This window comes from Alexandromys fortis, unplaced genomic scaffold (genome assembly GCF_014885135.2).
Source record: "Alexandromys fortis isolate MF-2015 unplaced genomic scaffold, M_Fortis_MF-2015_v1.1 scaffold_9, whole genome shotgun sequence".
Classification (NCBI taxonomy): Eukaryota; Metazoa; Chordata; class Mammalia; order Rodentia; family Cricetidae; genus Alexandromys; species Alexandromys fortis.
The window spans coordinates 7,663,686-7,683,150 of NW_026067892.1; the positions used below are offsets into that span (position 1 = coordinate 7,663,686).

Sequence of the window (19,465 nt, forward strand, 5' to 3'; positions counted from 1 at the left end):
CAAGCTTGTGCATATCCAGGCTGAGTCATCACTGGCTCTTCACTTTGTCTTGGAATCCAGGTCTCTTATTCTCTGCTGTGTACACCAGACTAGTTGGTCTGCATGCACAGACATAAGATTTCTTATCTCTAGTTATGTGTGTGTGTGTGTGTGTGTATGTACCCATGAGTGCAGGGGGCCCTGGAGGCTAGAAGAGGATGCTACATTGACTGGAGTTGGACTTACAGATGGTTGTGAGTTGCCTGACTTGGGTGTTGGGAACCGAGCTTGTGTATTCTGTAAGAGCTAAGGGATCTTCAGTGCTGAACCACTCTCCAGTCCAGCTCTGTGTCTCTTAACACTGTTACATTGGGAACCAGACTTCAGTTTGACTTCTGGAGGGGATAAATACCACTCAAACCACAGAACCCTTCTCTGTTTTGAGCATACTGTGTCAGAAACATAGGTGCAGATGTTTGTCTTTCCATAGCACCAAAACAACAACAGTAATAAAGTAATAAGTGATAATAGAATAACAATAAATTCACAAGGTATGGCAGTTTCAGTGGCACCAGTTTTCCAGATATCCCCACTTTCTTTGATGACCCTGACTGAAGTAAACACAGATTCTTGATTCTAGTGTTAGTTCCTAATATTAACTGTAGGCTACCCATTACAGATTACACAGTTTGTGATGGTGACTATCTTTATACAAGAACATGCCTCTGGCCAAGAATCTCCTTCACCCCTCTTCAGAAGAGAAGAGGAAACAAACACTGGGTGCAGCACCCCAGTTCCTACTTCATGCATGTGAAATGTCCAGGTTGTTAGGAAATCACTGTGGTTTTAGCCATGCACAAGTAAAAATCTTGTGTGTTGGTTACTTTACTACCCTCTCTCAGCCTATAGGCAGAAAGCAAGACTTACAGGAGAACTCTCTTCCTGGAGGAAGCAATATTCAAAGTACCCTGAATCCGGGGCTAGAGAGATGGCTCAGAGGTTAAGAGCACTAGCTGCTCTTGCAGAGGTCCTGAGTTCAATTCCCTGCCCCCACATGGTGGCTCACAGGCATCTATAATGAGATCTAATGTCTTCTTCTGGTATGTAGGTATGCAGGCAAAGTACCCTGAGTCCAGAGAGTGAATTCTCTGTGTGTGTGTCCCTGACACCCTCTGTCTCCAGAATTGCTGTCCAGGGGCAAGAGGCCTCAGCAGAGTATGAGGGGTGTTTTGGAGGTCCTGAAAAGTAGGAAAGCCAATGGAAATGTAAGGAGTGGTTCACCTGTGGGGAAGCTGCTGCTGCTGTGAGCCAGAATGCTGCTGGTTGTGGGTTTAAGAGCAGAGCTGCAGATGTGAGTCTGTTTGCAGAGGGGAAAAGGCAGGCCTGGGTCCAGATGGTCAAATGGGCAGGTGGACAAACAGGAGAGCAGCTAGTACAGGCAGCAGCAGTTAGGTAGGTTCTGTCAGCAGCTGGGACATGGCTGAACTGAAGCTCCTGGGAAAGCTGGGCATTGCCTGCCTGTCAGCCCTGATGCCCACACCTAATGGCCAGATGATGGGTTGGTGGGCACTGTTGCCAGTGCTTTTCCTTAGTCTGGCATGTCCAGTAAGTTGTTGGTCCTAGTTTCCTGACAAAATTTTAATATGTCCATGTGCTCCTACCCGATACATTTATAGTATGGCAACCTTTCTATTCCCAGGAAGAGTCATTTATCAGTCTGTGCTGTGGGTGTGCTGAACAAATTGTAGCTGGAGACTGCTCATTCATTTCCCGGCCACCCAGACCCAAAGAATCACGCAGAAATTATATTAATTACATCACTGTTTGAATTAACCCATTTCTATTATTCTGTGTATCAGTACGAGGCTGTGGCCTACTGGTAAGATTCCGGAGTCTTTCTGCTTCTGCAACTACATGTCGTCTGACTCCGCCTACTCTCTCTCTATATCTCTTCCAGCCTGGCTATATTCTGCCCTGCTGTAGGCCAAGGAAGATTTATTCATTAGCCAATAAAAGCAACACATATACAGAGGGAATCCCACATCACAGATGGACGATTCCCATGTCCACCATGTACGTAGTCATCCTCCATACTCAAGGTGGAGTCCAAAGCTGCTTGTAAAATAGAGAACTCTGAGGACAGGGCACAGCCTGAAGAACCAGAATTTTACACAATATAGACTTAGAACAAGCAGGGCACAGCTGGATCTCAACATTCTCCCTGCCTGCTGGTCCATTCTGTCTGTTCCAGATACATCACGTAACTAGAACCAGACGGTGTTGACTTTTGTGTTTGGCATTTTTTTTTTAGCTTAGTTCTACAGGTTCCTTCATGTTGTAGCATGTATCAGAATATTATTCTTTTATGAATGGATAATGTTCTTTCATGGACTTTCCCCATTTTGCTCATCAGTTTGTGGGTGTTGTGGTGACTCTTCCTTTTAGCTCTTAGGAATAACCATGAGCAGTGAACGTGTTTTCTTCTGAGTAAATGCATAGGAGTAGAACTTTCAGACTGCATGCCGATTCTGTTTGGCGTTTTGAGGAATTGCCAGTGCATTTTCCAGAGGGGCTGTTTTATATTCCCAGGAACAACATAGAACTTCTAACATCACCACATTCTGCCATCCCCATTGTCTTTTACAGCCTTCAGACTGGTTTGCCTTCCTCTAATTTTGTTTTTCCCATATTTCTAAGACACAGGTGGGTCCTAGCACTGTGCTGTTCCTGGTTCTTCCTGAACCCCTTGGTCCTGTTTCCTTTTTAGGGGACTGTGGACTGGCACATCCTCTACCAGTAATGGGAACTGATCCTCCATGGTGGTGCTGAATCTCTAAATATGGTAAGAGCTAATGCCTGCCCAAGTTGTTGTGGACAGTGTTGTCACTTTGTACCTGGAGTAAGGGGCATTTTCCTTGTGCTGCCAGGAACACTGCGGTACACCTGTGCGTGAGGATACTGACTGGCTGTTGCTTTAGGGCTTCAGTCACATTAGTAGGAAAGACAGAAGACTGACGTGTTTCTTTAGGATTGTTATTCTTTCTGTTTTGTTTGTCGAGACAGGATTTCTCTGTAACAGCTCTGGCTGCCCTGGATCTTGCTTCGTAGACCAGGCTGACTTCAAACTCACAGAGATCCACCTGCCTCTGCCTCACAAGTGCTGGGATTAAAGGCGTGTGCCACCACTGCATAGCTGGGATTGTTTTTCTAATATACAGGTCTTGTACTGTGTTAAGTAGAAGCTGGGTACCCCCAGCCTCTGTTCATTCTGTGGTGGGCGTATCCAGGGTTTACTTTGCATCCTGATTGGCATCGCCCCACAGACAAATTCTTATTCTAGTCTTTACCTCTGGGTGATTGTTGGTGGTTCATTCCTCCATAGCTTTTCATAGCAGTCTAGAATATGTTTGGAAGCAGAATTGTATTCATCTGAGCACTACGCTGCTCTTCCTCTGAACGTTTCTAGATTCGAATTGCAGCCTTAAATGCCAGCTCCACAATTGAGGATGACCATGAAGGAAGCTTTAAGAGCCACAAAATCCAGACAAAGGAGGCCCAGGTATGTATGTACTCAAAGATCTTCCTCTGGGGTATACCTTGCTGCTCATTTTAAATGAATTCAGGCATCTCCTTAATGGAATTGTAAAGGGAGATTGCATTGTGACGGTGGCTGGCTTCACCTTGTGTTGGACTTCTTCACTCTGGAAATAGCCATGCTCGAGAGCTGTCTATTCTGCCTTTTGTGTTGCAGCCTCTTGCCCACACTTAGTGGTGCTGTGATTCTCTGTGTGTGCCCGAAAGGGACTCTTTTTCCCCAGTGATGAGGTCTGGACACTGAATAGCATTTCTTTTGCTATAGCGGCTGTGGCTGACAGTTAACTTGGCAGTGACTCACAGCCTTCCTGTTACACAGAGTTTTGGTTTAAATGGATCAACTTTTGTGTGGTGTGAACCATCTCCTATCTTGGTTTGCAGGAAGCAGAGGCTTTTGCCTTATACCACAAGGCCTTGGATCTACAGAAACATGACAGGTTTGAGGAGTCTGCCAAGGCCTACCATGAGCTCCTGGAGGCGCGCCTGCTGCGGGAGGTGAGGCACTGGTAGGCTGGGTTGTGGTTTTTGAAAGAAGAGTCTCAACTTTGAAGTCTAGGCTAACCTGAAACTCAGGGCTTTCTTGGATGCTGGGATTGTGTGCATGGAACACCCTGCCCAGTGCTTTTTAGTGTTGTCTGTCTCTTGTTTTGCACATGTGTACATGTATGTGTGCATGTATGTTTGGTTTTAGTTTTTTTCTTTTTGAGACAGGATCTCATGTAGTTTAGGCTAGTCTTGAACATGCTGTGTAGCCAAAGCTAGCCTTAAACTGATTGTCCTACTCCTACCTCCTGAGTGCTGGTTGGCCTGAAATTCTCTATGTAGACAGACCTTTAACTAACAGTTTTGCCTGTCTCTGCCTCCTGAATGCTATGATTAAAAGTATGTATCACTATGCCCAGACAATTTTTTGGGGGGGGGGTGTATTTTAAAGACAGGGTTTCATTGTGTATCCCTGGCTGTCCTGGAACTCACTCCGTAGACCAGGCTGGTCTAGAACTCACAGAGATCTGCCTGCCTCTGCCTCCCAAGTGCTGGGATTAAAGTTGTGTGCCACCACTGCCCGGCTCTGGCAATAGTTTTTATTCAGTCATTTCTTGGAAGAGTTAGTGTTTTTAAGTCACTGCTATAAAAACATCAGTGAACTAACTTTTTATGTTAAAGATATTTATAATCCTTATGCTCTTTGATCTCATGTTCACATTTGCTATCCAGGCTAGGAATTACTGTTCTTTTATTACAGAGTTTACCCGCAGCAGCTCTTTGGTTGGAGTAGCTTATTGGTGGTTATATGATGGTTCAGAGTCAGGAGCTTGGCCTTCTGGGGAAAAACTTTAGGTCCTGCTTGCTCACCCCAGGAAGCCTTTCCACACTTGTCCCTGAGCAGGGGGACTGACTGGACTGGTTTGTCAGAACTGATAAACATTTCCAGCTACACTGAGCACCCAAGATACAGCAGCAGGGGCAGAAAGGAGTCCCTTGTCTTTCTTGATTACCAAGTTTGGCCTTGGTATCTTCCTGGTGGTTCGGCCTTTGTTTGTATGATTGGAGCTGTCGGGTCTGCCCAGAATGTCTGCAACACCTTAATTTCCCAGGTCAGGTGAACTGGGCTGTCCCAAGCAGTATCTGGGCTGGAAACCAGGTATCCTGTTGATTGCTTGCTGAAGCTCTAAGGACGTGGAGTCACTTCTGTTTCTCTTTCCTCTAGGCGGTTTCTTCTGGAGATGAGAAGGAAGGGTTGAAACACCCTGGACTGATACTGAAATATTCTACATATAAGAACCTGGCCCAGCTGGCAGCCCAACGAGAAGATCTAGAGACAGCCATGGAATTCTATTTGGAGGTACGGAGTTGGTAGTACTCAAATATCCATTTACACAGTTAATGAAGAAGGGGATATGATGTGGTAGTGTTGACTGAAAAGAAGAGTTTGTAGTGGTGTCCTACTAGGATATTGAGCCCAAGGCATTGAATTTAGAAAGGCCTGGAAAGCAGGGTTAGGGACTGGGATGGACTTTGTACCATCAGTACACCCGTGACTGTAGGTGACTTAATTCATCCATTTGAGCCTCCAGGTCTATGCCAATGTAATGGGAGAAAAGAAGGGGTAAAGCCGGACATAGTGGTACATATCTATAAACCAAGCAGTGGAGGGGCTATGGTCGGAGGATCACATAGTAAGTTTGGAGCAAAGGAATCCAGTTATTAGGTATGAAGAGCAGAGCCTGACACTTGTATTCAGTGCACTGCAGCCATAATAACATTGGCATTGTTTCTGTTGTACCAGATAGTGCGTCAAGGGCTCTCCATGCAGGCTTATGCCATTTTTGCAAGGAGGTTGAGCTTATCCTCATTTCAGTGATGAGGACACAGGCTTTGGTCATTCTGCTAATTAATGTTAGAACAGTGATGTGAACTAAGGTCTTCTCAAAGCCTATAATTTTTTCTAGAATTGTGTAAGAGTCCCATATTTTCTTTGTATCCAATTCCTCTTCTTATGATTTATTTTAAAGATGTATCATATTTTTAATTAAGTGTATGTGTGAGTGTGTGTGTGTGACTGCAGGTGCTTACCAGGCCCTTTGGCTTCAGACCCCCAGAGCTGGAATTACAGGTGTGAGCTGACTGACCAAACTCATATCCTCTGCAAACTCGCAGCAAACGCTCCTAACCTCTGAGCCAACTTTTCAGCATCTTATTTCCCCCTCCCACGTATTCACACGTGCACATGCCAGAGATTAGTGCTGAGTGCTATCCTCAGGAACATGTCCAGGTTTTTTGGTGCAGGGTCTCTTATTGACCTTGAGCTCAACCAATTAGAACTAGTTTAGTTGGCCAGTGACTCCCGGGATCCACCTGTTTCTTAATGGGTTTGGAGGATCAAACTCAGGTCCTCGTGTTTGTTGGGCAAGCACTTTACTGATAGAGCTTCCCCCAAGAGTCCTCTTTTACGTCTTACCTATAAATATGTAAGGAGCACAAATGCTTCCGTAAGTAAGTTTTGTGTGACAGTTCTCATGTATTTCAGGGCTATGAAGGGAGAATGACCTTGAATTCTTAATCCTCCTCCTCTTAAGTGCTGGAATTAGAGACATGGACTCATTATATAACATGTATTTCTTGAGGATTTTATTATGTAGCCTAGACTGTCCTGAAACTCACTTTGTAGTCTGGGGATTGGTCTTGAACTTGCTGTCCTCGTGCCTCACCCTGCAGAGTGTTAGAACTGCAGGTGTGAGTCACCATGCCCTGTTCCATGTGACTTTTTGTCCTTTCTCTGGGTCTTGGACACGTGTGACTCCAGAGAAGTGAACCAGCTTTACTAGTCATAAGTAGGCATAGTACCTTGCGTGCCCTGGGTAATTTGGATGGCTGGGCCAGTGCTTCGTCCCTTTGTCCCCAGTCTGACTGCTCAGTGAGAAGTCTGGTCATGTGTGTACATGTGCCCTCTGCTTGCACTGCTTCTAGGCAGTGATGCTGGACTCCACAGACGTCAACCTCTGGTACAAAATTGGACACGTGGCACTGAGGCTCATCCGGCTTCCCCTGGCTCGCCACGCTTTTGAGGAAGGACTTCGGTGTAATCCTGACCACTGGCCCTGCTTGGACAATCTCATCACTGTTTTGTACACCCTCAGTGATTACACAAGTGAGTCTGAACAGAGGAGAGAAGTTGACTTGGGTAAGCTGGTAGCAAAACTGATCTTGTTAGACTTTCTGCCAAACTGAGGAAGAATGGAGATGTTTTTGCATACTTTATTCTGTTTTCCTTTCTTCATTAACCTCATAATATAAGTATAACAGTAAGATAGTGTTAATGTGTTCCCTAAAGGATTTCCTCTTTACCTTTGTCCATTGTTCTGTCTTTTTTGGGTTGTTGTTCTTTTTTTTTTTTTAGAAAATGTTTCTTGTGCCACCTAAGCTACTCTTGAACTCAAAATGCCTGCCACGTTGAATGATTTAATGGCAGACATTTCTCATTGCTTTGGAGGCTAAGCCAGCAGATTGGTGCCTGCTCTTGGCTTCTGTGTTTGCCACCTCTGATATCTTTACTTGATGGGTGGGGTTGGGAAACGAGAGGGAAGGTGAACCCACTTCATTTGTATATATACTAGGGGTATAGTTCATCCTGGGGCACAATTCTTCATGTGCATGTGATAGAGAGGTATAGTTCATCCTGGGTGGCATTGTCACTCTCATAGCAGAGATGGCTAGACATTTTGAAGGATAAATAGCTGATCACTGTGAGCTCTTTAGATTTTTTTTTTTGCAGCAGTTATTAAATATGGAATCACAGGGTTAAGGCTGCACAGGAAAGTCATACATCTGTTTGCTTCTGGCAGCAGCTGTGCTACTCACCTGCAGGTGTATGTTCTGGTGTATTCTGGATATCACAGTCTCAGCAGTCGTTACTAATTAATTGAGTAGGGTAAGATGCTAGCTCATCGTTGTGTGCGTTCTTTGATTCCAGAGTGGGAACATTTTCCTGGTGTTGACTGGGAAGCAGTCTCAGCTCCTCACCTGTTTCTTTCCTGCTAGCATGTCTCTACTTCATCTGCAAAGCACTGGAGAAAGACTGCCGATACAGCAAAGGTCTGGTCCTCAAGGAGAAGATTTTTGAAGAGCAGCCTTGTCTTCGGAAGGACTCACTTCGAATGTTCCTCAAATGGTAAGGCCTGCATCATGTCACCACGTGTGGCTAGTAAGCATCAGGAACATCCTTCGTCCCCCTCTGTGTCCTGATCTGAGTGCAGTTGGAGTCCTTGAACTCCAGGGCTTTGGCCCCTGTGCTGCCTTCCTCAAGCTTGTGTTTACTTGCCTGTTTATTGTTTGGTGGGGTTAAGGAGTAGGAATTGAACTCAGGGTTACAGCCCCTGCCAAGATTTTGTCATCAGTACTGCCCAAATTCAGTATCCCAAACATGTCCTGATCTTGTGCCACCCCTGCCATGCCTCCAGAGTAAAGCTCATTCTGACCTGTATCACCTAGAGGACCTTTGCAGCCTGGGCGCTTCCCTCTCTCTCCCTTTACCTCCTGCTCTCCCCCACTCCCTCCACACACACATTCCTTTGTTAGAATTTTCTCAGGTGCCTGGCATATTCCTACCTGGCCCCCTTGTGACTTACTATCCTGTCTCTTCAAACCTGTGGCTCCTGTGCTGCTAGTTTTATGTCTACTTAACACAAGCTGACATCTGAGAGGAGGGAACCTCACCTGAGAAAATACCTCCCTAATATCGGGCTGTAGGTGAGCCTGTAGGGCATTTTCTTTATTAGTGATTGATGAGATACGGTCCAGCTCACTGTAGGTGGGGCCATTCCTGGGCTGGTGGTCCCGGGTTCTATAAGAAAGACTGAGAAAACCCTGGGGAGGAAGTCAGTAAGCAGCACTCCTCTGTGGCCTCTGCATCAGCTTCTGCCTCGAGGTTCGTGCCCTGTTTGAGTTCCTGGCCTGACTTCCTCCAGTAATGAACAGTGCTGTGGAAGTGTAAGCCAAATAAACCCTTTCCTCCCCAAGTTGATTCTTGGTCTTTTATCGCAGTATAGAAACTCTGGCTAAGACCCCTCACCTGTCATGTTGTTCCCACTTGTTTTGCATTGTTTCACTTATGTTGCAATTCTCTAACGGTGCCTCTGCAGCCTCTGAGCTCTGGTGCCCCTCCTCCCCAATCTCTCCACTCAAACAACCCTTCTTGCTGGTCAGGTGTTCCCTGGCCCCTAGCATTCACCTGTAGAGGGGATTGGTGGCTGCTTGTCTCAGGCTCTGTTCTCTATAAGCCTACCCCTGTGCTCATGAATGTCTTGAGTGAAGTAATGTTTCTGAGGAGACTGTTAAGTCTCTAGGGTGACTGTAGTGCAGTAGACTGCTGGAGGCACCGGGGCACACTGGGAGGGCAGGTAGTACATCATCTCAGGCTGTGAGTGCTCACCTGAGACCTTTCTGTAGTTTGGATATGCTGCCGATTTTGGTGAACATAATTTGTCTAATGACTTTGTTGGAATAGACAGACGAGGCTTTTCTTTCCTATGGCTTTTTAGACACGAAGGTGATACTATTAATACATACAGAAACCTGTGCCCTGTTGTGGACTGTGGAAGGAGCAGAGGGCTTTTGTGTGATTCCCAGTGTATGTGGGCATATGCATGTTGATAACTACTCATTTGAGGTCAGAGCCATGTTGTAATTTATGTTCAGCAGCTATCAAATATTGATTACAGGGTATTAAATGTATCTCTCTTTGTAGAATTTTATCTTTGGTTCTAGTGTTAACTAATTTCCTCCTGTCTTCTATGCTTTTAGTGACATGTCAATTCACGATGTGTCTGTGAGTGCAGCGGAGACACAGGCCATTGTAGATGAGGCTCTGGGGCTGAGGAAGAAGAGGCAAGCGTTGATCGTGCGGGAGAAGGAACCGGACCTGAAACTAGTGCAACCCATTCCTTTCTTCACGTAGGTCATCTGGTTTCTCTAGGAATATCGGGTGGTCTGTCAAGATACTCCCTGTGCAGGAGGGAGAACCGCAGGACCATCCGTGTCTGGAGGTGTGGGAAGGCTGGTGTGTAATGGCTAGAGAGCTGGAGTCATGGGCCTCCTTGCAGGCTACTAAGAAACAGGTTCACTCTCTTTAGTATGCCCGGTGTAGGTTGCTCTCCCAACCACTAGGAATGTTCTTATCTTTTTCTGTCTTCTCTGCTGAGCAGAGGAAAGAACACTAACATTTGGCACCATTAACTAGGAGAGAACCTGGCATCGTGGAGTTTGTCACAGGTGTGGACTTTCCTGGCTGTTGAGTCTGTGTTCATATGAGGGCCAGATGACATGTAAGATGTGTAAGATAGGTCTCAGTGTAGCCCTTGTGAGCCCTGACATGTATAAGAGGCCCTTTCCTTGATGGAGGGGGAGCTGATATTGGTGGCTCACTGGAGTTAGGGTGATTTAGTACTGCAGTAAGCTTTGGCATTTAATTTTTGCTTTAAAATTTTTAGCGTTATAGACAAGCTCACGCCTGAAATCCCAGAACTCAGGAGGCTGAAGCAGGTGGGTCTCTGATTTTCAGACCAGACTGCATGAGTTTAAGGCCAGCTGGGACTATACAATACGACTGTCTCAAACATACATATACACACACATTCTGCCATTGAATCTTGAGTCTTTAAAATTTAGCATGTCCTGGCACCAGTATAATCCTAACCTTTTGCCCCTCTGTGACCTTACTCAGGCATTGCTGCTGTGGTGTAGAGCGCCTCTCCTGTGTGCCTTCACAGCAGTCCTGGTGTGACCTTAGGGACTGTGGTGGTGGTGCACCCCTTTAATCCCAGCACTTGGGAGGCAGAGGCAGGCACATCTCTGAGTTTGAAGCCAGCCTGGTCTACAAGAGCTAGTTCTAGGACAGACTCCAAAGCTACAGAGAAACCCTGTCTCAAAAAACCAAAAAATAAAAATAAAAAAAAAATGGGAACAGCATCTCTCTTTTGTAGAGGATGACATAATGGAATAGAACACTGGGGGTCTCTGCTGGGGTGAGGACCAAGAAGATAGCAGTCGCTGCACCTGCTCTGGTGTGGGCTCCTCCACTGTGCACTTTGTTGGTTATAATAGTGACCAACATGCTGACTACTTTCTCCCTGCTCTGTTGAGGTCACAGCTCTGGGAATAGTTAGTTCTGCTGAATTTATTTATACAGGCCAGTTGGCCTCTAAGAGGTGCTGACCAGGTGTGGCACCCCTTTCTTTGTAGGTGGAAGTGCCTTGGAGAGAGCTTGCTGGCCATGTACAATCACCTCACCACTTGTGAACCCCCAAGGCCCAGCCTTGGCAAAAGGATTGACCTGTCTGATTACCAGGACCCCAACCAGCTACTAGCATCCTCTGTAGTGGTTACACCTGTCAGTGTGGTCCAGCCAAGTCCTGTTAGCACCAACCCAACTGTCACTGTGGCTGAGCCTGTGCTGTCCTATACCTCTGTGACCACAGCCAGCTTCCCACTGCACAGTCCTGGTCTGCTGGACACAAATGCTCCCATGGGTGAGTAGACCTTGTAAAGTCACATTCTAAAGAGCCTATGTATGTATGTTGAGCCCAGCAGGAATAAGAACAGGGGACTTTGGCATCTCCAGGGAAATACATCACACGGCATCTTCAGGGAAAAGCATCATGCTGGTCCTTGTAGATTGAGTGAAAATGAGAGCTCCAACCTTGTAGAAAACTAATCAGCCTGATCCCAGGGCCAGCACAGAAGCTTTCACGCTCAGGGGCTGTGGCTACAGATGCAGCTCCTTGGCAGATTCCCATTCCTTTCCCAACTGCTAAGTCTTTGCATGCAAGTCCTCTTCTCTCTTGTGATGTGATCTGGCGTCTCCTTGTTGCTGGTCCTGCTTTCTTGCTATATGCATGCATTCTAAGTTTGTTGACTTTAGAAGACATTGAAGTTGTTACCATGTGTAATAGTACATTTTTTATTACCATTGAACTTGTAAGAAGTTTTTACCAAAAGCTCCCATGCAGTTTCTTGATTTTTCTATCACTACACTCAAGAATACCTGGCACTTAGAGAAGTTTCAGAATGACTGTAGGCATGGTTGTTTTCTCAGTCACACATGACACTTCCCTGTTCTCTACATAATTCATGGTTTTCTTTTTCTATTCCTGTCATTCTGTATTTGGTGGGTCTTGGCTAAGGTCAGAGCCACTTACCCTGCCTGCCCTAGGATTGAGGCCACAGAGGCTCATGCAGCTGGTTAGTGCTGAAGGTAGACGTGTTCTGAGCCCTGACGGGGGGTGGGGTGGGGGTGTCTCTTCAGTGCAAGAAGGATGTGGGATTTAAGGGACTCAGGAATGTTTGTTATTAAAAAGAGATCTCATGGCTGTTACAGAAGAGTTCAGTGCTGGAGACTTGTAAGCAATGGGTATGTGTGTTGCTGTTTTCCTTACCTGCCATTGTGTAAGATTTTAATTTTCACTCTTGGTGAAGGTGATGTTTCTGGGGGAGATAAATCTAAGAAAGGTGTAAAGCGTAAGAAGACTTTAGAAGAGAGTGGAGAGACAGCAAAGCGGAGGTCTGCCCGTGTCCGAAACACCAAGTGCAAAAAGGAAGAGAAAGTGGATTTCCAGGGGCTTCTGGTAAAGTTCCTGCCGTCCAGGTACTGTACTCTTGAGTTTTTTCTGAAGTAACCTGCAGATTGCTGTCTTTTTCTTCCAGCAGCATTTTCATCCTATTAGCTCCCCTCCCTTTGGGTACCCTTCTTGTTTCTCTTGACCTTTGCTTGGATACAGAGTGTAGATTGCACTAGATTGGCTTCTTGGTTTTTTTCACCTCTCCTAAGGGTGTGTGTTTGTTAGTATTCAGGCATTTGTACTGGCCTGCCCTGGGATTCTGGCAGGCTATGTCCTTAGCTGTGGCCACTAAGAGCACCTCCTGTGCACATTCACTACCTTCCCTTTTAAAGGGCTCTGCGCACCTCCTCCCTCCCTCGCGCGCTCTCTCTCTTTCTCATTCTCTCTCCCTCCCTCTCTGTATCTCTGCCTTTCACTTCTCTTCTGCTGCTCCTGTCCCAGAAGCCGGTGTCCCTCCTTCCTTTCCCTCTACATGAACTCATTGTGTGGCGTCTTTTCTCCAGCATGCCGCTTTTTTAAAATCACTACAGTGTTTCTGCCTTTCTTTGTTTCCATGATTCCATTGCTTTCTGGGAAGACGGAGGAAGACCTGGCTCCTTTATTGACTCTTCATGACCCTCAAAGAATCCTAGGGCAGAAGGTGCTGTCTCAGAAACAGGAGGCACCTAGGCTTCTGAGTTCTTACTGGTCCTCCTCCTTTGGTCTTACCCTAGACTCTCTCTCCTGAGCCTTCCTAGGGTTTATCGTGCCAGTGGGTTTGCTTCATGGTATCCTGTTTCTGTCTTCCCAGCAAAGTGAAGAGAGCAAGTAGTCTGCTCTGCTCCATCATATTTCTCCTTTATAGCATCTGGAGGGGGGCATATTTTTGATCTTCCAGGACTTCCTCTCTCAACTCCTGTGTCTTTGTGAGTCTAGGGCTTTTCTCTCTTTACTGTTATCAGAGCAGTGTTTGATCAGTACACCATCAAGAGATCTCAGTCTTCAGCGGTCATTTTGACAGTGACAGTTTATTTCAGTGGTTATTCCGTTAGAGTTCAAGGGGAACTCAGAAACTTGAACAGACTGTACATCATTTTGTGTCAGGATACTTAGCCTCTCTTTTTCCCCTCCCTCCATCTCTCCATGAGGGTAAAATTCTTAGATGAAGGTTGTTTTTAGTACACAGCTAAGGAGGACCAAGGTGGAGATGTGATGCCTTCTGCTGGGTTTCTCCTGAAACGTGCTACAGGGAAAAGTATCTCTTTGGGAGAGTGAAGGATTGATTGTGTTGTAGTTGAGTGATCCTGTCTTCCCCTTAACCCTGCTTGGCCTACCCTGTGGTCTTGTTCCCTGCCTTCTTTATGTGGGGCTACATCTACTTCAAGTTGGTCTCCATGAAGTTTGAATATTTGTTCCTGTGAGTGTCCTGAGAGAGACATTTAAAGGTTCCCTAAGTGTTGTGCTGGTGCTGGTTGAGGAAGCTATAGGGTGGCTAAACATGGTCCTAGGGAAGGGTCTGGAGGTGGTATCTGCAGTGTGAGGAGCCATGCACGGATAGAGCTCGGATGGGTTTGATGTGGCCCCACAGCACACCTGTGTTCTTCTGGCTGGAGCCTCTGCTTGTGCTTAGCTCCTCTGTTGTCAGTCTGAGAGTGTGCCCTCTGGTTCTGCTCCCCAAGGCAGGGCCCTGTGGTGGTTGGTCTTTATTTGGATTGTTTGTGGGTGAGTACCTGCTTATGGTCCGCCTCTCACATTGAGAGATGAGCTTGCTGCCGGCCACTGCCAGTATTTGTAGTTGTATTCTGGTACCTAGCTTTGTGCATGGCACATGGCTGCTGCTCACCAGCTGTCTGTTGGTGGTATAGAGTAAGTATGGGTACTGACCCCACAGACTTAGGAAGTCTGGAGAGAGGCGGCGCCTTTTGGGGGCCTAGGTGGGTGCTCTCATCTGTCTGTTTCAGTGTCCTTCATCTCTGCTCAATCCAGTTGCTCTACTCGGAGTTGGGATGCTTTGTCGCAGTGAGTGGTATGGCTTTGTGATGTGAGCATATTCCATGTAGGTTAAGAAAACTGGACCCCGAGGAGGAAGATGACCCATTTAATAACTATGAAGTTCAGTCAGAAGCCAAGCTGGAGAGCTTCTCAAATGTGGGGCCTCACCGACTGTCCTTTGATTCGGCCACATTCATGGAATCTGGTAGGAATCAGCGGTGCCATCAGTCACTGCTGGGGTCCTTCCTTCCACCAACCTGTAACCTGCCTGGGTTTTGTTCTGCATGATGGTTCGGGGTGTTTCGTGAGCATTGGTGAAAGAGCTGCTGTGGTCAGCTGAGGGCTCCAGGTTCATGCTTGCTGTGCTCCTGAGGCTGTGTACTTAACACCAGCCTCAGAGGCTTGCCTTTGCAAGCTTAGTGTGTGTTATCACATCTATTCTGTGTGTGCTGGGTCCCAGACACTGTTTTGTGTGTATGATCTCATTCACTGCACATGGGAGCACTTGGAGGTTAGCCCTTTTGATATTCATCTTAGACATGGGAACTTTGGGAGGCTTGTTCACCATTGGCAAGTGCTGGAGTCAGCACTGAATGCTGATAAGCCTGGTCTTAGCACTGCAGCATGGCTTTATGCTCACCTAGATTGAGTTGGGGAAGAGAGGAGCCAAGTTGTCCTCTTCTGAAGAGAAGAGAAACTGGGTACAGGGGGCCTGTTCATCTTGGTGAAGTTATTTTCCTTCTCTGGACAGAGAAGCAGGATGTGCATGAGTTCCTGATGGAGAACTTGACCAATGGGGGCATCCTGGAGCTGATGATGCGCTATCTGAAGAGCATGGGCCACAAGTTCTTGCTGCGGTGGCCCCCGGGCCTGGCAGATGTCGTTCTTAGCGTCTACCACAGCTGGAGGAGGCATAGCACCAGCCTGCCCAACCCGTTGCTGAGGGACTGCAGCAACAAGCACATCAAGGTTGGGCCTCTTAAGGGCTATAGTGTCACTGGTACCAGGAGACAGTGACAGGGATCTTCCTCGGGTGCAGGACTGCTGTGTCCGGCCCACTTGCTCTGTTTAGTTCTTGGTCTGGAACCTGGACCATTGTGCAGTTTGAAGCAGGGAGCCACATGACCTGCCTTGTGTCCAGAAAACTCCTAGTGACTGAATGGGATACTCTGGGTATGAGAATGAGTATAGCAGACTGAAGGTTGCTGCCAATTGAGCCGTGGCTGTGACAGATTCTATTAACGGCAGTGCAGTGGAGTTGAGGTTCTGGAACACAACTGGCAAGATATCTGGACTTGAGTAAGAAGAAGTAAGCCATGGGGATGATGTCTAGTGTTGTTTACTGAGATGAGAGTGGTCATAGGAAAAGGAAGCTCTGACTATATTTGACAGGCTAGGAACTATTACTAATTTGTAAAAATGTTTTTGTGTGCATACATGGTATTAGGGGCCTTGTCCATGCTAGGTAAGAGCTCTATCACTGAGCTTTATCCATAGCCCTGTTTATACACTTATCAGGTCAGAAAACAGAATAGAGGAACCAGCTAGGTAGGGTGCTTAGGGGAGTGGTGGCGTCCTCCACAGTTGGGAGTTAAGCCTTGCTCAGCTCCGTCTACTGCATTCCCTATCACAGATTCCTGTTGTAGTGTTTTCTAGAGCTCAAGGAAGCAGGCTGTCAGGCCCACCTCTCTTGTTGAAGGTAGAATGCCAGGCACTGAGGTAGGAATGTGGAAAGACATCTATTTTGGTGACTTTTTTATTGCTGATAAAACATGATCAAGGCAAGTTAGAGAAGGAAGGGTTTATTCGGGGCTTAGAGCTCCAGAGGGATAGGAGTCCATCACCATCTTGGTGCAGAACACGCAGCAGGCAGGCAGGCATGGTGCTGGAGTAGCCGCTGAGAGCTCACGTCTCCATCCACAAACCGTAAGCCAGAAACCTCAAGCCTCTCTCCAGTGACACACTTTCCAAACAAGGCCATACTCTTTAATCCTTCCCAAATAGTTCCACTAAGACCAATACTCAAACTTGTGAGCCTGTGGCAGCCATGCCACAGGACCCAATCCAGGTAATCTTTCTGGTTGAGAGTCAGGCTGGAGTTGACATGTCTGCAGAGCCATTGCTTCGTCACCAAGCCAATCTCACCGCGATACCCCCAAGTAGCTTTTTCCCACTAGGCTTTATTCTCTCCAGGAATAATGTGAGTCAGCAGGAGCCAGTGTTTGAAATCCAGAAATGGGGCTGCCCCTTTTCCAGCTTACCTGCTGGCAGTGCCCCATCTCTGAGTCTTAGCTTTAGTACCCTGATGATTACACATCACGTTGCTGGCACTTTTAAATGTTGAGTGGTGGCTAGTCTGTGTCTGGTCTGGCAGAGGAGTCAGGTGACAGACAGGTTGCTTCTTCCCTAAGTAGAGCCATCTCTTGTTTTTTCTAAACATTCTGGCAGTAGCTGTGATTATCGTTTAGTAAAGAGAATTAAATTTTCATCTATGCCTCAGTGGGTAAAAGAGCTTGCTGCATAGGCCCTGGTAACCTAGATGATCCCTGAAACCCATGTGGAGATGGAAAGAGAGAACCAACTCTGCAAAGTTCTCTGACCCTCCACAAACGTGCTATAACACATACACACATCACATACATATGCACATACATATAACTCTAGCACAACATTAAAAAATGTATAAATAAATTTTAATCAGTTTTGTAAAAAGCACCTTTAGTGCTGAGAATGCAGCTCAGTTAGTAGAGAGTTTGCCCGGCATGCACAAAACTCTGGGTTGATTCCCCAGCCCTGGAACAAACAGGTGGATATGGTGGCACAGTGTGTAATCCCAGTACTTGGGAGGTGCGAAGACGAGGTGCAGAAGTTCAAGGTTGGCCATTGGCTACATAGTCATTTGAGCCAAACTTGGGATACATGAGAAAAGTTGGTTTTAGATTGGTCATCTCCTGATGTGGTGAGTCTTTGCCCCACCCTCCCTGTGCTTGTCCTATAGGACATGATGCTAATGTCTCTCTCCTGCATGGAGCTCCAGCTGGACCAGTGGCTGCTGACCAAAGGCCGAAGCTCGACAGGTAGGAGGCATTTGTATTCTTGGCATGGTGATCTTCTGAACATCACTAGGCTGGAGGAAGCCCGAGTGGTGAGACTGGGCCATGCAGTCCCTGGGCACCTTCTCTGAGATGGCTTTTCAGTATTTCTGCTAAATCCCCTGACACTGAGGAGGTGGCAGCAGAGGCAGCTGTAGGTAGCACTTAGCTGCCGTTACCATTACTTGGGATTTAAGGAAGTAGACTCCCAGCCTTGGAGTGACTGCTCAGTGCTGTATGTGTCTCCAGTAATTTTCTCAGATTATTCTTTTAAAATTCCACCTGGTAGGGGTTGGAGAGATGGCTCAGTGGTTAAGAGCACTGCCCGTTCCTCCAGAGGACCTGGGTTCAATTCCCAGCACCCACATGGCAGCTCACAACTGTCTGTAACTCCAGTTTCAGGGTATCCTATATGACACCTTCGCATCAATGCACATAAAATAAAGTTAAATAAATTTAAAAAAAAATTCCACCTGGTAGAATATAGTTAAGTTTAGTGTTCAGTGAAGTTAGCAGCCCCCTTTCTTATCTCTCTGTGACTGTCTGACTGAGCTACTCTGTATCCTGCTGCTCAGGGGCTGTGGGACTCTGAGGACTCAGGGAACCTAATCATGGACACTTGGGGGCTACTACCGGGAGGGCTGAAGGAGGCCTCTGGGAGCGGAAAGGTGTTTGGATGGTGCACATGAAGGCGTCATATTGCCCGGATGTTTTCTAGTGTCCCCCCGGAACTGCCCTGCTGGTGTGGTGACAGGTAGGTTTGGGCCTGACTTCCCAGGAACCCACTGCCTGGGTGATCTCCTGCAGCTGTCATTCGCCTCGTCTCAGCGGGACCTCTTTGAGGATGGCTGGCTGGAGTTTGTTGTCCGCGTGTACTGGCTGAAAGCGCGTTTCTTGGCGCTGCAGGTTGGTTCCGTGGTCAGAACGTGCCCCCACACCTGACAGGGAGGGCAGAGAACTGGCTATATTGAGGAAATAAGCATTTGTAACTCTGCTGGACTTGTGTGAGGAAGTGAGGCATTTTGGAAATTGCCAGCATGTCAGTAGTCAAAGCATGGCTGCCATTCTGGGAGCACCTCAGTGCCCACCACAGGGCTTTGGAGGGATCCTGTGTTCTCCAGTGACCTCTGCTCAAAAGTGCCTTGATTGATCCTTTTATTTTCCCGTGAAGGCTCAGCAAGTAACAGGAATAGGAGCAGGGTGCTCCAAAAGGAATTACTCACCTGGCTTCTTCTTAGAGCCTAGGTGGGAAGGCCAGAGTGACTCGACTGTTCTCCAGTACCCTTCTCTGCTGGTACTTGGGGCACCGGGAGAGTGTGTCAGAGATAGCCTGGATCATAGTAGCTCAGTCTGGGGGAAGCAGCATGGTTAATGTGAAGAATGTCAGTTCTAGAGTTAGGACAGGCCTTGGTTTAACTCTGGATTGGCCAGACACCTGGCTGTGCTGAGGTGACATTGGTGTCTTCACCTGTGACATTGTTAATGAAACTTTGTCTCACAGAGCTGTGGAATGGATCACTCATTATTCATGTACTTAGTCACAGAAAGGGATTTGTTTAGCTGCACTTTTCTGGAAAGCCCTTTTTGGTGGTGGGGAAAGAGGCATAACAATAATTGAAGACCGTAGCTTACTGGCACATGCTTGTAATTCCAGCACCGAGAGGGGGAGAGTTTAAGGCCAGCCTTGTGCTACATAGTATAAGATCAGCATGGACT

At 47.0% G+C, this 19,465-nt stretch overlaps 1 protein-coding gene across 4 annotated transcripts in view; it reads left to right on the plus strand.

Moving 5' to 3' along the window:
* Positions 1-19,465, plus strand: part of Cabin1 (calcineurin binding protein 1) — a 115,989-nt gene that overhangs the window by 1,919 nt on the left and 94,605 nt on the right. For all 4 annotated transcript variants that reach the window (XM_050138461.1, XM_050138473.1, XM_050138466.1 and 1 more), the window contains exons 2-14: positions 2,747-2,821; positions 3,446-3,538; positions 3,955-4,068; positions 5,282-5,416; positions 7,042-7,222; positions 8,113-8,242; positions 9,874-10,023; positions 11,311-11,597; positions 12,544-12,712; positions 14,726-14,862; positions 15,409-15,626; positions 17,656-17,734; positions 18,468-18,655. In XM_050138461.1, the coding sequence (XP_049994418.1) occupies positions 2,819-2,821; positions 3,446-3,538; positions 3,955-4,068; positions 5,282-5,416; positions 7,042-7,222; positions 8,113-8,242; positions 9,874-10,023; positions 11,311-11,597; positions 12,544-12,712; positions 14,726-14,862; positions 15,409-15,626; positions 17,656-17,734; positions 18,468-18,655 (1,884 nt within the window). In that variant the 5' untranslated portion in view covers positions 2,747-2,818. The remainder of the gene's footprint in view (positions 1-2,746; positions 2,822-3,445; positions 3,539-3,954; positions 4,069-5,281; positions 5,417-7,041; positions 7,223-8,112; positions 8,243-9,873; positions 10,024-11,310; positions 11,598-12,543; positions 12,713-14,725; positions 14,863-15,408; positions 15,627-17,655; positions 17,735-18,467; positions 18,656-19,465) is intronic.